This window comes from Numida meleagris, chromosome 21 (assembly GCF_002078875.1).
Source record: "Numida meleagris isolate 19003 breed g44 Domestic line chromosome 21, NumMel1.0, whole genome shotgun sequence".
Taxonomy (NCBI): domain Eukaryota; kingdom Metazoa; phylum Chordata; class Aves; order Galliformes; family Numididae; genus Numida; species Numida meleagris.
Genome location: NC_034429.1, coordinates 3,104,663 through 3,123,925, shown reverse-complemented (window position 1 = coordinate 3,123,925; position 19,263 = coordinate 3,104,663). Strand labels below are relative to the sequence as shown.

Genomic DNA, 19,263 nt, shown 5'->3' with positions numbered 1-19,263 from the left:
ATCCTTGAAAGCGTTTCCTGAGGGTGTCTGAGAACCTGCCAAGTGTAAACGTTCTGGGTGTTGTCAGACAAGCCTTGTTATTTCCTGGCAGCTTGTGCTTTGCTCCCAAAAGAAGAGGTGCTTGCTTTCCCCGTGCTGACAGCCTGTCCTTGGGCTCCCCAGGCCCTCGGGATGGGGAAGAGGCCGATGTGTGGGTTTGGATTTCCAGCCGTGTTTCTCCTGGGCTGGAGGTGAACGCGAGAGCTGAGCCAGGCAGCACGAGGGCTTTGCTGCTGCTCCCTCGCCAGATGCTGCTGGAGGAAGGGCTTGATTAGATAACTGTGTGGTGAGCAGCTCCAGCAGCCGTCAGGATGGATAAAGCTCCTGATGACAAGAGATGGAAAAGGCTTTCGTGATTTTGCTGGGTGTTGAACACAGCAAAGGCCACGGGGATGGGTAAGGATTGGAGGGGCGGCAGAAGGGGCCGCAGGGGTCGATTTGCAGGCAGATCCAGTTGTCAGCTGCTGCCTCCTACTTAGATGTTGGCTTCAGAGGAAGCACTGGCCGTGGTGGGTGTTGTGTTGGTGTTTGGCACACCTCTGAGCTGTGCTGTTTGGGGCCGGCAGCACCGCTCTGCCCTTGGCTCCTTGATTTCCTTTATTTATATGTGATTGCCTTTGTGGTTTTTTTCCCCTCAGTTTCTGTTTCACTGAGGTTCCTCCCTGCGAACGCCACTTTTCCTGCAACAGAAGTGAGTCATTTGTGCTGTGAGTTCAAGCTGAGACCGATGCTGGAAAACGTACGTTTAAGGCAAACTGTCACAGCCAAGGGGAGGCATTGCTGGCCCTTCTGACCCAGTGCCTGTTCCAGTGCCAAACCTCAGCATCACACAAAGGCATCGTGCTGGTTTTGCTGGCTGCCCATTGACAGAGATCAGCACTCACCAGGTGCTGTGCCTCAGGTTGCATCCCTCCATGGATAACCCTTTGCTACCAGACACTGAGCAGTGTTTCTCTGTCTAGAACCAATGTTTCTTCCTGGGGATCTACTCTCCGTGTGGCTAAGCACGTGCTCAGTGTGTGTGTTTGTGCAGAGGCTTAGAGGAGTTGGTGTCTCTTGGCTTATGGGGTTTAAAACCATCGCTGCTTTTAGTGGCAAAGCCCCAGTGGAGGAAGCAGCTCTTGGTATGGGCGCTATTGACTTACACTGGGCTGCAATGGGGAGCACTGGTGGGAAAGCCACTTGGGCGCCTGGCCTTGCACTCACTGGTTTTGCCTCAATTTGTAAATGGTTCTGAAGCTCCACCAGCAAATCGCTCCGTTTGTGTTTCCTGGCCACCCCGATCCCATCTGTGGGAGCTCTGCGTATGCGCCGGCCCCGAAGGACACAGAGTGACAAAGCCATCGCTGGAACGGTCAGAGCAGCGGTTGGGGCATTTCAGAGGAAGGAAAAACCTGAAAGGAACAAAATGCAGTTCAATTTCCCCCAGACCTGAACTTCAGCCCAGAAATACTGAAGTGTTGTGGGGCTGGGATGGTGACACAGCTCTTGCAGTCCCACCTTTTCCATTGGGTGCAGAAGTTGGAGACATTTAATGGAGGCAGGACTGTTGTCAGTAGGATAATTAGTGCTGTCAGGGCTGCATGGAAAAGGGTTTTGTAATAGTGAATTGATGTGACTGGGTGGCTCTTCCTCCAGGGATCCAGTGCAGCGCTGTAAATCCTTTCCCACCATGGGATATCCAACAAACAGACCCTGACACTGCTGGGAGCTGGTGGCACCTGGCTTTGGCTGCTTTGTAACACGATGGATGGAGATAAACTGCAAGTTTGGTGGAATGGCATTGCACCCAGATTTGCTCCTACTTGTGGCCAGGATCATTTTCTAGCATGAGATGATGGCTTTTCTCCCCACAGTGCAGCTGAGCAGAGTGCTTAACGCTGCCATTGTAGAGCTCAGATTGGTGTTTGGCTTTTTAGCTTTTAGGACAACTCAGTATGGGGACTTTTCTTCCTCCCCATTAATCGCGTTTGCTTCTGGTGGCTTCAGATGCTCCTCCAAGGTATTTAAAGGATCTTGTGTTTGCTACAAGTGCACTGTGAAGCTGGGAGGGGCTGGGAGCAGGACAGCACTGCTCAGGTTCCTTATTTTTTGGAGGCCTGGGGATGAGAGCAGAGTTGGGATCATTCAATCGTAGCATCACAGGTTGTACAGCTGGGCTGGGGAATGCTTAGCTATCGTCAGGGCTCTGACTTTGGCTTGCATGGTTGGGAAAGAACAGAAGCTGCACTGGTGCTTGAGCCATGCGTAACCTCTGCACACTGAAAGCTTTTATTGCATCTGAGAGTCTGTTTTTCTGCTTTGCTGTAGGGCTGGAGCGTGTTGGCACAGGTTGTGCATTGGTGTCAGGAGTTTGGGAAGAGCTCATGTGTCTCCTGCGTGCAGCTGAGCAGGAGGCAGCAGCAATTTCTCTGGTTCCCAGGGTGTGTGTTGGTTTAATGGTGTGCCAAGCTCCTAAGCTGCCAAATAGCTCCGTGATAGCAGCGGTGATGCAGTGCTGAACGCTGCAGCTCCAGCTGCAATGGCACACCAGGTCTCTCCCACCTGTCACCTTTGGGCTGTTGTGATGGCATGTTCAGTCCTGCTATGGAAGCTTTCCCTCCCAAAATCCAAGCAAACCACAGGAGGGGTGTTTGCTAGGGATGAAATGCCAATGGAAAAGACTAAATCTCAGCACAAGAGTGAGAAATAGGGACAGCAGGAAAGCTGCAGCAGTGCCTCCATTGGTGTTTCTGGACCCCCAACACGTGGTGGGACTGGGAGACAGAGGGATTGGTTTTAGTTCTTAGTTATCCCTGGTGCTGGGAACCTATGTAATGAGTTTATGATTTGATTTATATGTGGGTTAATTAGCAAGGCATTTTAATGGAGAGGGAAAACAACAGCGACTTAGGGGTTTGGAGCAGAGTCTTTGGGGCTGTGACCTCCTGGTGGGTTCTACCCAGCACTGCAGGGAGCAGAGCTTGCATAGAAAATGAAATCAAACTCTGCTTTCCTCAACTAATAAATCATATTTTATTTAAAAAAAAAAAAAACAAGCCAAGGAAATTCAAAGCTGCTGACTGTGAGCTGCAACTCCTCCTTTGCTTTGCATTTGCAACTTCCCTGCTGGTCAGCCCTGGTTTCTTGGAGATGTAGGTGTGACCATCTCTGTACTCTTTGTACAACCTACAGTTGTGTCCCCAAATTATAAGCAGTGTTTTGGTGAAGCAGTATCTGTCAGATTGAGATGTCCCATGGTGTCTGCTTGGTTGGTTTGGTTTTCTTCTCGCCAAGCATCTGCACCCACTCACTGCAGCAGTCATGCAGTGAGGTTCCAGGGAGCAAACCACCAGAGGGAAAACACAAGGATGGCTAAAAATAAGGAGAACAAAGTGGGGGGAAAAAAAAACAGCGAACAAAGTGAATGGGACCTTTAGGAGCTGCAGGGAAGAAAGCAGAAACTCCTGGCACACATGAACCTTGGAGACACATGGTAAATGTGATGCTCTCCTGCTTTCTCTGGTTTCCTTGCAGGCCTTCAGGCTGCTGCGGATGGGAGCACTGCTTGGTTCCTGAGGGGGGAACGCAGGTTTGTGGAGAACTGCTCCATCCCATGCGTTTAGAAATGATGCTTTGCAGACCAGTGCTGTCCCAGGAGGATGCTGAAGTGCAATTGAACCCTAGGAGCCAGAAAGACCTCTGCTGCGCATCTCTTTGCCACTGGTATGGGCACAGCGTGACGCTGCGCCTGGCGTCCCCCAGCCCCACTCTTCATCTTCCTCCTGTAATCAGAGTTTTACAAATCAGAAAATTGCACATGAATGCTTCGGTTTTATTCCTGCTCATCACCACCCAGCGTTGCTTGCTTATTATCTTAACTCCTCCGAATGATTTCTCCTCCCATCCCCACTGCTCACTTTATTCTTGATGGCTGCTCATGATGGTATTGAGCCAGCTGCGCCGTGGTTTGTAGCAGCACAGATTAATGTTTCCACTTTAATTGCTGCCTGCCTGGGAAAATGCAGGCCAAGCTGCCATTCAAGCAATGGAATTGCACCATGGAAAGTCTTTTCATTTGCTGGTGCGTCTGTTAAATGCTTTCATCTGCTGCAGAAGGGGACAGCAAAGCTGAGACGACTCTTTGCCATGGGGAAGGGCAGTGTGTATGGTGAGAACTGGTGTTTAAATATAGCTGGGCTTAATGCAGTGATTTAATTTGGAAGCTGGCAGCTTGGTGTACTCACTGCCCAAGAAATAAGAATGGATCCTCCATGCAGCTTGAGAACCTCAGACATTAAAATGTCAAATAAAGCATTAGCCAGTGCCACTGTTTTAGAGATCCTGCATCCAAGTCTGCAGATGATGTCAAGCTGGGAGGAAGAGTCGATCTTGTGAGGGTAGGAAGGTGCTACAGAGGGATCAATGGCTGAAGCCAATGGCCTCTGCTCCCAGGGAACAACGATAAGAAGAGAGGTGATGGCCTCAGGTTGTGCCAGGGGAGATCCAGGTTGGATATCAGGAAAAACTTCTCTAAAAGAGTGGCAATGCCATGGCACAGGGTGTGCAGGGAGGTGGTGGGGTCACCATCCCTAGAGCTGCTCCAGAACCATGGGGATGTGGCACCAAGGGATGTGGGCATGGTGGGATGGGTTGGGGTTGGACTTAGGGATCTTTGAGATCTCTTCCAATACTGATTCTGTTCTACTCCCCATCCCATCAGGGAAGACAACGCACTGCCAAAGCCAGCCTGCTCTGTCCCTGTGTAACAACCAGTGCAAGCAGGACGATGAGCCCAAAGGACTGCAGTGTAAGCTCTTCTGCTGTGGTGAATTGCTCTTCGTCTCCTAAGACCTGATGTGAGAAACTCTGGCATCGTATCTGGGCAAATATGGGGCCAGGCGTTTGGGTGCATCCCTGAGTCACGGCACTTCTGCAAACCTCGCTGAAATTCTCCACTTCTCTACGCAGGTGAGAAGCACTGTACCACTGCTGCCTTCCCCACCAAGAGATGGGTTTTTTAAAACATTTCCCAGGGCTGTGAACCACACAGCAGACAGCATGGTGTCTTTCTTTACTTCTCCAAATTGCAGCATGCTGCACAAATGAAGGGTTTTCCCTTTGCTGGGTGACCCCAAGTGCTTCCCAGCATCGAGGGAGCAAGATCACAGCGGTGGCTGCACTTCCCTCCACCTGTCCCAGCGTTTCCCAGCTCCTCCAGCCTCACTTTTGCTCTTTTTATTAAACATCAATTTTCTCTCCAGTTTTATGTTTTCACAGCCGTGCCCTGCAGGCTGATAGGAGGCACCTCCTGCATAGACTCACACTGCTGCTCTCCTGCTCCACTCACTTTCTCCTCCATTCTGCTTCCATGTTCCTACTCCAGGAGGTGCGGGGTCGAGGCGGAGCTGAGGCAGAGGCTCTGCCCCAATGTGCAGCGGGCAAACACGGACTTTGTTCTCCAGCACTGAGCTCCGAGTGATCGCTTGGCTGAAAGCTGCCCCGTTTGTGTTCCATTTTGGGCTGCCGCTCACCCTCTGCTGCTGCAGGACGCTCCTGGCATCACTGCAGGATCACCCCCAGCTCTGCCAGCACTCTGGGAATGCCAGCGCACCCTGTATGCAACACCATTAACAATTTTCCGGAGACCTCCGCGACAAAGGCGAGCAGCAGGAGCAGCAAAGGGTTAACGCCAGCTGCTCATGTTTCTGCCTTCCCTCTTTCAGGCTGGGTTCCTGCCAGGAGGAAGCAGTTCAAGTTGAAGGCTGGTGCGCACGGCGGCAGCGGGCGCATGTCTGCGCTCCCCAGCAGCCGGAGCAGGGAGGGTCTGGCAGGCAGCGAGCGGCCCCCCCCGGGATGGCACAGGGCTCCGAGTGCCGGAACTCCCTCCTCTATTACTACAGCGTCAAATTTGCTCTGTCCACCTATGCCACTCTCTTCTCGGTAGGTGCTCGGGTTGCTTTGCTGTTCTTCCTGGCGTTGTCCCCACGGTGTCACCCCCATGGGTTCAGTTTCACGTCCCAGTGTCCAGATTTCTTCCTTGCAGGCGTCAGATCTTTACTGTAAAACCTGGTGCTGTGCTGTGCATGTCGCAGAGTCCCTCATGCTTTGCACCAGCAAAAAGAAACAAAAAAGGACAGGTCCCAACTGGTCCATACTGGGGGAAACTGCAGCTTTGATGGGTTGAAGAGCACCATCCCCCGACCATTCATCCCCAGAGCTGCTCCTGGAAATGCCCTGTGGCAGCGAGCTCTGTTTCAAGGCACTCAGCACAAACACAGACTTAACACTTTGACCACCCATTGGGGTCACAGCGCCGGTCGTGGCTGTTTCCTTTACGTGGTTTGGTAGGGATGGGGCTGGAGCAGCCGGCAGAACCCATTGGCGTGGATGTGGCAGGGGTGGTTATTTGGGCCAGGCTGGTTATTTTAAGAGGAGAAGTAACGCTGGTCGTGAAGCAGTTTTAAATCACTGAGGCAGATGTGGTCGGGGTGAGGCTTCCCCTGCACCTGGGAGGTGGGAGCACGTGTTGGGGCCGGGGGAGCCAGCAGGAAATTCCCCCACCCGAGCTCTGTGCATCCCCAGATAACAAATTCAGTGTGAGCTTGGCACCTTCCCGGAGCTAACCTTGCATAATCCAGTCCATAGCATTTACGGATATTTCCTTCTGACAGCTAATTAACTATCTTTGCCCCATGCACCCCCGCTGCCTGGGTGCATGTAGTGGCATGCATGCCTAATTGTTTCAGTGTAATTGAATGCACAAATATCTCTGGTGTTCCTAGGCAGGTTGAAGAGTAAATAGGGTTGCAAGCAAAGCTTGAAAATGCCTCCCCCACCCCCTTACTGATTTGTTTGTTCTCTCACTGAGCTTATTGGAGGGCAGCTCTCACTGCTGGGATTGGCAAATTGCATCATGTCACGGTGCCAAAAGTCTTGTGCTCACCTCTGAGTGTGAGTGAGAAATTCATCTCCAGGCAAACCTGTCGCCAGGGTTTTGTTTCCTGCAGGAATCTGAGCTTTGCTTTCCTGGAAATGCCTTTAAGCAGCCGTAAGGTTGAGGAAGTGGTGCTTTTTTGTTTTAATTCCAAGCAGCCTGACCTTAGCTTTTGGCTGGGCTTTGCAAATGCAGATCAGTGAGGGGATGTGCAGGGCCGTGCACTGGTGGGTGGGTGCATGGTGAGATGGGGCAGTCTCTTGGACACACAGCAGCCTGTGCCTCATCTGGTCTGTGAGCAAGAGGAGCCTCAGTGATTCCCCATTAGCTGGGAAATAGCTGCGAAAACGTGGTTTGGAATGGCTCTGACCCAGCCTGCCTTTAACCAGGGATGTGTGTGCTCATGGAGGACCCCAGGGCAGTCTCTGTGCTGTCCATGGCTCCATTGAATCCACACAGATCTCATAGCCTTTCCAGCCCCGTGACCCACTTCAGGAAATGCATGTGGTGCCTCTGTGCTCATCCAGCAGATCTTCCATGCGGGGTCTGTCTCGTTAACCAGATGTGACAGGGCTGTGTTTTGTGCTCGGTAGTAATTATTGTGCAGAAACGTCTCACTGCATTGAGTGAAGGCCTTGAAAATGTAGCACCTCCCATGGAGAAGCACACGGAATAATTCACTGGGAAGGACTGAGAAGATTCGAGGGGGAGGTGATGTGATTTTCTATCCAGCCTGCAGGGAATTGGTTCAATAGAGAGAACACTGTTGGGTCCTTTCCAGTGCTTTTCTGTAATGAAAGCAAATACATATAGGTGGGAAAACTGGTAAAGGAAAACCCAGAGAGTGACTTGAAACCACGCATGGAGCAAATTGCCCAAAGGTTGGAGCACTGTGTTGGGCTGGAGCTTCCCACGGAGCACTGCTAGCATTGCCGTGAGCCCATTACAGCCCATTACCCCTCTCAAAGGTTTCATCCTCTCCTGGAGCTGCTGGAGACCTTGTGCTCCCAGAAAAGAAGTAAAACAGGTCTGCTACCCTGCAAGTAGCTCTGGTTTTTATTTTCTCTGCATTATATCCTCTGGGCACCAGGTATTCATACTTATGGGATGAGAGGCAGAAGGTGTGTGACAGCCAGCAAGCCACAGCCCTCCCAGCCACATTTGTACCAGCAAATTTAACTCCATTCATTGTCCTTGTTGCTTGTCAGAGGTGGAGTAGGTCTGTTTTCAGTTTTATTTCAAACAGGAACATTCTAATTTTTTACATGTCTAAATGCACTCAGCACTCCCTCCCAGCTCAGTAGGATGGGGAATGTGGAAACAAAAGGTAAAACCTATGGGCTGAGATGAAAACAGTTTAATAGGACGGAAAAGGAAGGAAATTAATAATTATCATTGTCATCACCATCCAAAGAGTCCACCTGGTTGGAGGCAGTGCCCCTCTAGCATTGGTCAGAGTTCATTGCTCATTTCTTGTGAATGAGACTCTCTTTATTAAGGTCAGAAGTAAGATCAGACCATCTGCTCTGTCTGGAGAACTGCCCACTGGAAACTGGAGCTGCTGCTTCCCTGGAAGAATCCCTTCTTACCATTTTTTTTCCCTTGCAGCTCACCTGCCCATGCCTGTAGAGTCAAAACAGGTTTTCTATCCCACTTCCCCGTGTCCTCTCTGTGGCCATGCAGGTAGACCTACAGGATGGCATGTGGTGTGCAGCCACCATATCCTCTCTCTCAAGCAGAGGAACACTTCCAATGGATGAGCTACAGCTCTGTAGTGGTGGGAAGGAAGATATGTTCTCTTTGAGTTGCTGAACCTCTTGGGAATGTTTCTCCACAGCTGATGCAGAGACCTAGAGGGAGGAAGGGAGATTTTCTTTGTGTTGTTGAAGCAGGACAGCCATGTCATCCACCATTGGCTTCTCTGCATGTTTCCGTGCCATTGCTGCCAGTGAGTTGGGTGGTGGGCATCTGGACCTTGGGATAACTGCTTGTTGACCAGGTCGACATCACAGATCACCTGCAGAATAGCTAATTCCCTCCGGTACTGGATACCTTTCTCCACAGAGGTCCATTTGGTTGGGAAGCGTACCAGATCTTCCTTGAAGGGATACGTCTCCTTTATGGCTGACCAGAGTCACCTCCATGGTTTGTGCCTCTTTTCCAGTCTCTTTATCTGGCTAGTTCATGTCAGCTGTCCTGGTTCTGTCCCCTCTGTCACATCATGAGAAGCAGAGTTCTTCCTCTAGCATAAGCACTACCCAGCAATAACTAAAACATCGGGGTGTCGTCAACATTGTTCTCATCCTAAATCCAAAACACAGCACCATACAATCTACTAAGAAGAAAATCAACCCTATTCCAGCCAAAACTAGGACACATCACCTGTCTGCCTGAGCTTGAAGCTACCGTTATTGTGACTTTCAGTGTTCCTGAATGAGGAGAAGTTACTGCCTGGCATTAGCATGGACTCATCTAATTAATGCTGGAGTGAGCCATGTCTGCTGCTTGGCCACTGTCAAGCTTTGAGGTTGCTCTGCTTTGGCAGAGATTTTGGCTTCAGAGTCCCCCTACTCCTTTTTTTTTCTTTTCTTTTTGCCATCAGATAGAGCACCATCTTTCCCCGCAGTGGCAGTTTGATCCCACAGTTATTATGCAGCAATGGGATAATCATCCTCTCGTTAGATGGTAAGTGAAGGTTTGCTTTTTCTCTTGGATGCATCGCAGAGCGCTCATTATGAGCAGCTGCTGGCTATCTCAGAGTTTGCACTGCATTAAGGTGATCACTGGGCAATTGGTATGTAACTGCAGAGGGTTTACTGGCAGACTTCATTATGAACCTCACCACGTCATTGAGCGTGCATGGTAGAAAGCAGCTGTGATGCCAGGAATCAGAAATATCTGTGCTGAATGAGTTCATATGGCAAAAACAGCCCCTCCAAGATGGACCCAGTGATGGAAACCAGAGCAGCCAGGCTTTGCAAGGGGCGGTGCGATCTGTTCCTGCTGCTTTCAGTGCTCTTCTTCAGCTGATGATCTCATTTATGAAGTGTGTGGTGCTACACAGATCCTAGCAAAGACTCTGCAATTTTGCTCCATATCCACTGTTTCTCAGTAGAAACACTGCTTTTCAGGGAATATTTTTCGACTATTTTTCATCGAAATCCCTTTGCCGTCCTTCAGTTCCCCTCTTGTCCTTAGGAAACTTGTTATATTCCTGGCTCCGATGATATTTCCTTTGCAATCTCCCTTTGCTGGGGGAGGTTCTGGTATATCCATTTTCCCTTCCTTGGAGTGTACGTTGCTTTTTGAGGTGTCTTCTCATGCCTGAAGGTGCTTTGAGTGGCAGCAACTCACTTTCTTTCTAACTGGAGGGTCCAGCCTGCAGTGGCAACCCTTAGCCAAGCAAGTTGCAAAGTGCTGGGTGACTTCATAAACCAGGAGCTGAGCAGAGAGAGATGAGAAATTCAGGCAGATCATCTCAGTATTTGCTGATTTGGTTCCTCCAATTCACTTGTTAGTCTTGGGTAAGGGAAAACTTGGAGGTGTGTGCACAGGGCTGTCTGGGGCTATGGTGATGCTGGGAGGAAGGACTCCTGCATGCCGTGTGCTCAAAATGTTTCAAGGAGCACTTCAGCCCTGGAAAGGCTGTTGTTAAGCAATGCATCCTGAAAACCCTCCTTGGTTTCTCTCCTTTGGTGGTGGGTGAAGCCCAGCCTGTGCAAGATGCTTCCTCTGCCCCTCCAGTGCCCAGCCCTCAGCTCCACTCCTGGGTTTCCTCTATGGGTTTCCCATGGTCTCTTCCCTAATTTGCATCCACAGATCATTAATTAAAAAGGAGAAAGTGTTTCTAATTGGCATGCTGGAGGAACAGCAGAGATTACTAGCATGGTGTGCACATGTCTAACCCCTGGGACACAGTATAAGAGAGAAACATTACATCAAACCTAATCCCAACATGCGGAGCTGATGCTTAAAATAAAGGACAAAGAAGAAAATGGATGAAAAACCTGTTATGAGGAATAGGCTCACCTGTTTAGTTTCAAATAGCTGAACCGTCTGCAAATATCACAGATCTAGACTTGACTTTCTGGGAGATTTCAGTTTCTCCATAGATGAGATGTAGCCTGGAAGTGGATGGTGATGGGTGAACTTAAACTGAGTACAGTAACTCCACAAATAGAGACCAACCAGAGTAGGGAAGAAAATAAATAATTCTTCCAAAAGGACTGTGCAGGAAAATTAGGCATTGGATTGACAAGGTGAATTAACCAGAAGCGTTTGAACGAACTCATTAGGAGAAATGGAGCCTCTTGGAAAGGTGAAGCAATGGACAAGGAGTGAGAAAAGGAGTTTTCTCCTCTTTGAGCAGACGCTTTCCTGCAGTATTCTCCCACTGAGATTCAGGGTGGGGAGCTGCAAAAAGCAGCAGGAAAATCACTTGGGCTGCTTCTTGTTTTCCTTGCTGACCTTTCCAGGAGTCAGCTCCGCACTGGCCTTGCTGTGAATGGCTCCCGACAGCACCAAGCACTTGGGATCTCCTTGTTGGCTTTCATCTGCAGGAACTGAAGGGATGCAAACAGCCCTTTTCAGAGCCCTCTTTTATCCTGGCACCCTTGGGCTCTCTTTTTCAATTAGGGCTTTTTATTGGAGAGGGAGAAAGGGGAGGAAGACGGTCATAAATAATCCATCGCTACGTTTGATGATGTTTTTCATCCACAGTGCAGAGACCTAGTGTCTTGCCATGGGTTTTTGTGCAAGGTGGTGATCAAGTGAGGTGCTGGAGCGGAATGAGTAGTTTGGGGGATTGGTATGTCTAAGGGTGGGAGCTAGGTATAGACAGCATGGGGTCTGTAAACCCAGGGCAAGGGCCAACTCGAGCAATCAGATGTATTGAGCAAGATGGGGAGAGGAAAAACCTTGTAAAATGTAGCTCCCTTGTGAGGGAGTTGTAGGGCCGCCATGAGGGGCCTTTAGGCCATGAGAGTACTATGGGCTGCCATGAGGCCTCCCCTCAGCCTCCTCTTCCCTAGGCCAAGCAAACCAAGGGACCTGAGCCATTTCTCACACATCTTGCCCTCAGATCCTTCACCATCTCTGTAGCCCTCCTTTGGTTGCCCTCCCATAGCTTCATGTCCTTCTCGTATTGTGGTGCCAGACCTGTTCCCAGTGCACAAGGCCGCACAGGGGCAGACTGCTGGCTCAGATTTGATTTGCCCTCAACCAGAACCCCCAGATCCCTTTCCCCAGGGCTGCTCTCCAGCCTCTCATCCCCCAGTCTGTACGTGTAGCCAGGGCTGCCCTGTCCCAGCTGCAGAATCTTTCACTGCCCGTGTTAACCTTCGTGCAGTTGCTGATTGCCCTCTCATTTTTCAAGGTCTCTCTGTAAGAGCTTTTCTGCCCTACAGGGTGTCAACAGCTCCTCCTGATTTCCTATCATCTGCAAACTTTCTTAATATGCATTCCAGTCGTGAATCCAGATCTTTTATAAAATTAAAGACAACCATCCCCCAAATGGAGCCCTGGGGAGCCCACTCCTGACCAGCCTGATGGAACCCCATTTTCTATCTATCACCTTTTGGGCCTGACCCATCAGCCAGTTGCTCACCCATCATGTTATGTTTTTGTCTAGCAGTGCGCTGCACATTGTTTTCCTCTGGGATCTCTTCTACCTTCACCTTTCCCTCAAAGCTTCTGATTTTTCCCTTTGGCATCTGACACATATCTTACGCTTTCCTCATAGATCCTCGGCCTTGTCATCCTGTGCATCGGGATTTATGCCGAAGTGGAGAGGCAGAAGCATAAAACCTTGGAGGGGATGTTCCTTGCTCCAGCCATCATCCTGCTTCTGCTGGGCTTCACCATGTTCAGCGTCTCCTTCGTCGGCATGGTGGGGAGCCTCAGGGACAACAGGACACTGCTGAAGATAGTAAGGCTGGTGTTGCTGCCGGGTTGGTCTGGGTGGTTTCAGAGAGGAAAATTAATGTATCTTAATGAGTCACCGCCATGAATTACAGTAAGGGTGTGCCCCTCGATGTTTTTAGCTCAGTCATGAAACCAGTGGACAGTAATGGGGAGAAGTTATAGGTACAAGTTGCAGAGCTTGCACCTGGTTATCCACATCTTTGGGAAGCTGCTGCCTTCCTGCTGGGGCAGCAGTGATGCCAATAGAAAACAACTTTGTTTCTGCAAGGATGTTACCAGCAGAGAGTAAAATTGCTGTTGAAATCCAAACTGGAGGAGATCCAGGACACCAGTGCAAATCCATGCACTGCTAACCTTTTTTCAAGGGTTGTATGAGAATTGCAGCATCCGAATGCCTGTCCTTCCCTTTGCTATGGGACTGACACTTCTGCCTCCAGCAAGGAGCTTGAGGCTGCAGGGATTTATAAGGCTAGGTTATAAGCAAATGCCTGCAAATGGAGATGTAGCTCCTCCATTGTGCTCAGCCCAGGCTGGCATCCATTGACAAACTCAGTGACAGCTCGATTGTATTTTCAGCTGTGACCAATGCTCTCTCAGTGAGGAAGATGCTTTTGGATGAATATTCCGTGCTGGTCCACTGAGCCTTCCTGCTGGCGTGTGTGTGCCTTGCATGCTAATGGCCCACATAACAGCTTCCTCTCCCACTGATTTGAGCTGATTCGCTTATTAAAATCAAACACTGGGAAGCTAGCGCTCGCCTCCGCTGGCTTGCAATATTGCTTTTAAAAATTGCTCAGCATTTGCATCTCAAGTTAATACAGATGATGGCCCAGATCAGGAAACCCATATTGTCTTTGCTCCCATGTTACTGGCTGAAAATATCATTGCTTTCCAATGTATCTTGTTTCATGCCACGTGTGATCGGTGGCTGTTTGCACTGCATTTAGGAAGGGGGCTGGGATCGAAACTGTTCTCTGTTGCAGTGTGATACCAGCTGCTCAGTTGGAGAGCTCTGAATAAGCCACCTCTTGACCCTGTGTTTGGAGGAGTCTCCAAATTAGTGGCCAGATCAGCCCTGTCCAGGTGACACTTGTGGTATTTAAATAGCCTAGATAGCTTGCTTGCTAAAAAAAATTAATTTTTAATTAATTCCCTATCAAATGACTTTTCTCTTTCCTCGTGGATTCCCAGTTATCCCAGTGGGCGTTTGCCTGGGCTGAGCTATATCTCTAGAACATAACCCTCTTTTTGCTGTCCATCCTAACAACAGGAAAAGCTCCGTGTTTCTTTGACATAAACCCAGATGGCATTTTTCTGCCAAAGCTGAAATTCTGTTGCTTGTTGAGAACATTACATCTTCTTTTTTTCCTCCATCTCATTTTAAAGCTACACGGCATTGTGTTCATCCTATCAAGGATTATTCCAAAGAAGGATAATTACTTCAAATTTCTGATAATATTTTCCTTTCTCTGCTAATACTTCCTTAGATTTCATGGCTAATACTCTTTTTCTTTGGCTGACTTTAGAAGTGGGAAATTGACACATCAGAGGGTAGGAACTGTCATCCTTGTAGCAACCCGGGCCAACAGAAACCCAAGCTCATTAACTGCATTTCACAGCTTGTCAGTCAAATCAATTCTGTGGTGGCACAGCTAAGAAAAAAAATAATCCTGCCCTTTTGGGTTGCTTCTGTCTCCCTTCAGATATAACCAGCTTCACGCCTGCTGTGTGGAATAAAAAAAGCAATGCATGTGCAAGTTATCAAGCACAACAACCCTTGCAGCTCTTTTTGTCAGGATGCAAGAAAGGGGATGTTGGCTTCACGTGTTGAAATACATCATGATTTTGGGATTTTTTAGGGTTATTTGAGGCTCCTTGGTTACTTGCAGTTGGCTCCAGAGTGGCGCAAATGGCCCAATGTCATATGAATGATCTCTTTTCCAGCAGCAGATAGGGGAAATGATATTTCTGATTATGAATCCAACCTAGTTCCCCATCTTTGAGCTGAAATGCTGTTTCCTCTACATATCTATTCAACCTGATGGGCATCAACACAAAGAGGATAACGTGACAACAGCCTTTCCTAGTGGAGGTGCACTTTATCCCAGCAGAGTTGCTTCATCCCATTAGCCTACAACAGTTCCCTAGTGAGATTGGAAAGACCATTGATGCTAGCATGGTTTTATGGCCTTGAATGACTTAATGCCTTTTTGTGCTCTCACCAGCTCATATCAGCAAAAGTATGTTGGCCAACCCTGGACATCTCCATTGTTTTTATGTTGGAATTGTGCATTAGTGTTAGTATCCGTCATCCAAAGTGAGTGCCCAGGCCATGAATCTGTAGGTAGTTTCCAGCTGCTGGATTTAGAAGGGCTCCTTGCATTTCTTCCTCAGTTGCATCACACAGGGCATTGTCTCCCATGCACCAGCCCATTCAGGGTCACTTCCCTTTTGCAGGAGTGGTTTCACACCATTTTTCTTTCAAATTTCTCCAGGCAGAGTCTTGAAAATACATTATTCCTTAGTGGATTTTGTAATCAATTGACCACGGGTGGGAATTTGATGATGCAGGGACCACAAAGAAGGGATCTCAACCCTAAGCTCCAAAAGCAGGCTCAGGGCAGGCCCTGGAGAATGTACAACAAGACAGAATAAAAATGTGCATATTGATGTTTATGAAAACTAAATGCATAATTCCCAAAGAGATCTCCCAAAGGGATGTATTGTAGCTGACTCAAACACATGTACCTGCCATTTTCTGGGAGTACACACTCACAGTGACGAGAAAAAAAAATTGCTCTGGACTTAAAATCACTATGAAAAATTGAATTGTCTCTTCATTAAAAATGTCTTGCTCATTCAGAGAGCTGTAAATTCCTCTCTATTTAGGAGAAAATACTTTTGTGCCCCACAAAAACCCATCAGCTAGCACTTGAATAGAAACACTAATGCACAATTCCAACATCAGCACCATGGAGAGGTCCAGGATTGGCCACCATGTTGGGAAGACTTGCACTTAAAAGTGGGGTAGGAGCTTCTGTTTGGGCATGAGGTTCTCATTTGCTGTTCCAGGCTTGAATCATCAGAAACTGTCTGATAAAGACAGCCTGCCTCTGTTCTCAGGAAGTTCAGAATGATTTAGCAAATGGAATGTAAAATCAGTATTTCTCTTTCTCAACTAGATGGCCGTGAGGAGCTGGGTTGGTTTGGTGTAAGATCTGGAAATGCCATGGGACAGGCTGCATCTCTTGCACTCGGATAAGCCCAGCTTCTTCAGAGTTGCATTTGTTTTATGCAGAGCGAGAGAAAAATGAAAGCTGAAGTAGGAGCAGAAATCCAGCTTGATTCCATTCTTTTTGGTGAGCCTTTTGGGTTCCTCTTTTTCTGCCTTGTGTTGCCCCACATCCATCACACAGGGCAGGATTTTACCTTGGGTCTGCAGCAGGAGATCAGCTGCTGCACTCGCCCTTTTTGGACATTTGTAAGTTATATATATATATACATATATATGTATAAATATACATATACTTATTGATCTGTACACTGTTTCCAAGTGTAAGCAGTGCCAAGATGCAAAAAGCAAACAGGCAGCCACTAGCAGCTTTGACGTTTATTTGATTTCCTTTTTTATTTTTCCTTATTATTTTTCCTCTGAGGCCACGACATGACTTCCGAAGCAGGGCTTGGAGTGTGCCTTTTCCCTCTACAGCTTCTGATTGCACGTGTAAATAGAGAGATTGAATGCTCGTAAAGGTCGCGTTTTCAGGTTTGGAGAGGGGAGCGAATACGGCTTTGGGGAAGTGGGTGGCAATCACAGAGCTATTGTGTGAGTGGAGAATTGTCCTCCCAGCAAGACAAATTCCCCCTTGAAGACAGTCAGACACTACAGTGATTTGAAGCTTTGTGGCCCTCACTGTTTCTGAATAAAAGCAATCAGATGGGCGCATGTGTGGAGAGGTCTGAGCTGGGCTGAGCAGCTGGTTTTGTTCCCAAGCAGATGGGAAAAAAGGGGCAAAAACAACACAGAAAACCTCGGTTACAGCAGAGCCCTGCAGAGCATCCCTCTGCCACATCGCCAGCACTAATTTGTTGCCCACAGCAGCCACTCAAACCGGTTTTAAGGCAGCAGATGTAAAAACACCAGTGAGTGGCACTTTCTACTTGGTTTTTTCCACATCTGGAAGCATTATGTAGAGCAGTTTAAAAGAAGTAGTGCTTGTGTGTGCACTGCTTGCACTTCAGCCCATCAGACACTTGATTCAAGCTAATTCTGCTTGGTTCCATGGTGCAGGAAAACCTCTTGGATGGAGCAGGGCATTTGCACAGGGTACAGCGATTAACTGTGGGATGCTCAGCTCCAGGCCAGCAAAGAGAAGCAGTCCCTTGAATATCTGCTGTAATGAAACACTCCTGAGGCAGTGGGCTGTGAACAGGCATTATTATCCCTGTTCTGTGCTGGGATAGGGTTTAGGGTCTAGGGTTTAGGGCTAGGGTTAGGTTTGGGGTTGGGGTTAGGGTATGAACGAGGCCAAAGAGTTGTCCCTTCTGCTTTGGCCATGGCAAGAGACCCTGCTGCTTGGTTTGTCCCATTGGATGCTGTTCCAGCCAGGGCTGATGCAGATTTTGGAGAAATGGCTGCAAATTCTGATTGCGAAAGATGAAGGTTTTGGGGCTCAGGTGCACCTCCTCAAAACTACTGTGAGTTTCTAATTGCAATGCGTTATAGCTGATAGATCAATGCAGTGACTGGGGTGGGAGCTCTGTTGGTCCTGGCAGTGCACTATGTGGGGTATTACACACCTCACTCAGTGGAAGATTGGATAAGTAAAGGCTCCTTCTGCTTGCAGCATTACGTGAGAAATGCTGCCATGCTACTGCATCCAGGGTTATAACTGCTTGTGCAAGCAGGTCGCCAGGACTTTGTCCTCCTCCTTTTGGTGCTTGTACGTTGAAGGTTGACTGGAGGATGCTGTGTGCAAAGCATCACTGCAATTCCCCATTGCTCTTTGCTTCCCTGGGGTCTGTCTTTGCTTCCTAGGCTTCAAAGCTTGCTGTCCCTTGGGGCTGGGGTCTTTGCATCAGCAATGAGGAGCTTCCTCAATATCAGCAGCTTTCAGTGGTGTTGCTTGAAACCCCCAAAAAGGCAATTCCTGGTAATCAGCACACAAATAGAGCCCACTGGAGAAAGCAATGGAAGAAACTCCTTCCCACAGAGGTTTGCTCGGAGATCTACATGCATTTATTTTCCTCCCTAAGCCCACTGATTATACAGCGCTCTGATTAGAGGCTCTCTAAACAAAACCACCACTTGCTTGATTTTTCTGCTTTGCTGCACAGGGGGGTGGGGATAAAAGAGTGAGCCTGAGGTTTGCATAGCAGCGAGTGCTCAGGATTCTGGAGAAGCTGAGCCCATCGCCAGATCTGGAGCAAACACTTGGGGTGAAAGGAGCAGAAATGAGGTGGGACAGCATCTGGGGCTGAGCTGCTCTGTGGTTTGGGTTCACCAGTGGTGCAACAGATCTGCAAACACTCCAACATCACAATCCCAGAAAAATATAGCCAGAAAAAGCTTTGCAAGGGCCTCCCAGCTCTCTTAATTAGTTCTCCTTTAAATCCATTTCTTTTTTTTTTTTTTCTTGGCATTATCATTATTACAATCATTATCATTTCATTTGACTGAGACAAAGCAGGAACCCCAGGGCAGCAAGAGGAACTTTCTGCAAGCAGTAGTGGCTTATCTCCTTCTTTAAGGGTTAGTCACCACTTGATTGGGTCTCTTTAATCACCACAATGTGCTTTAAATGGGGATTTGCTTGGCCCGGGTTTGACTCCGGGGGAAACCGGAGCCCTGCAGGAGTGAATGATTCCTTAGCCACACTGATTATTTGCACTTTCACATTCAATTTCTTGCTGTGTCTCCATTTGCTGTCATTCTAGGAGTGGTTTGGGATGGTTCTGCAAGCAACAAAAAGCATACTTTATTCCTCCCAAGGCTCTTATGTTGAGCATCACCAGCAAACTCCCAGCATGTTGCATTCCTTTACTTGGTGCTTGCTCCATTTTGTTTCTTGTGCAGGTTTCTTTCTTTTTGAAACTCATCCCTATATCAGTCACTGCAATAACAGCAGCCCTCCTTGCAGTGAATTACTGGGGCTTCATATAACCCTCCTTTCGTGTGGTTTTGGGGGCATGAGTGTGTTGTAGCTCTGCCTGGCGCACTGCAGCATCTGTCCTGGTCTCAGGATGGGAGCAGAGGGTCGCAAGACTTTTACCCAGAAGGAGCTGATGGCAATCTGATAGAGGCTGAAAGTCTATAAAACGACAAATGAGGAAAAAAAATGCTTTCCTGATAGATGCGGGGAGCAGAGTGGGGCATATTTGGTCTT

The 19,263-nt window shown here is 48.5% G+C and overlaps 1 protein-coding gene across 5 annotated transcripts in view; it reads left to right on the top strand.

Moving 5' to 3' along the window:
* LOC110387226 (tetraspanin-15-like) overlaps positions 4,782–19,263 on the top strand; it is a 39,659-nt gene continuing 25,177 nt past the window's right edge. Inside the window, exons 1-4 of one of the 5 annotated variants that reach the window (XM_021375118.1) lie at positions 5,466–5,635; positions 5,745–5,961; positions 9,558–9,640; positions 12,696–12,881. In XM_021375118.1, coding sequence (XP_021230793.1) covers positions 9,638–9,640; positions 12,696–12,881 — 189 coding nt within the window. In that variant the 5' untranslated portion in view covers positions 5,466–5,635; positions 5,745–5,961; positions 9,558–9,637. Of the gene's footprint in view, positions 4,990–5,461; positions 5,636–5,744; positions 5,962–9,557; positions 9,641–12,695; positions 12,882–19,263 lie in introns of those variants that run through there. The other 4 variants (XM_021375117.1, XM_021375120.1, XM_021375116.1 and 1 more) reach the window with 4 other exon arrangements.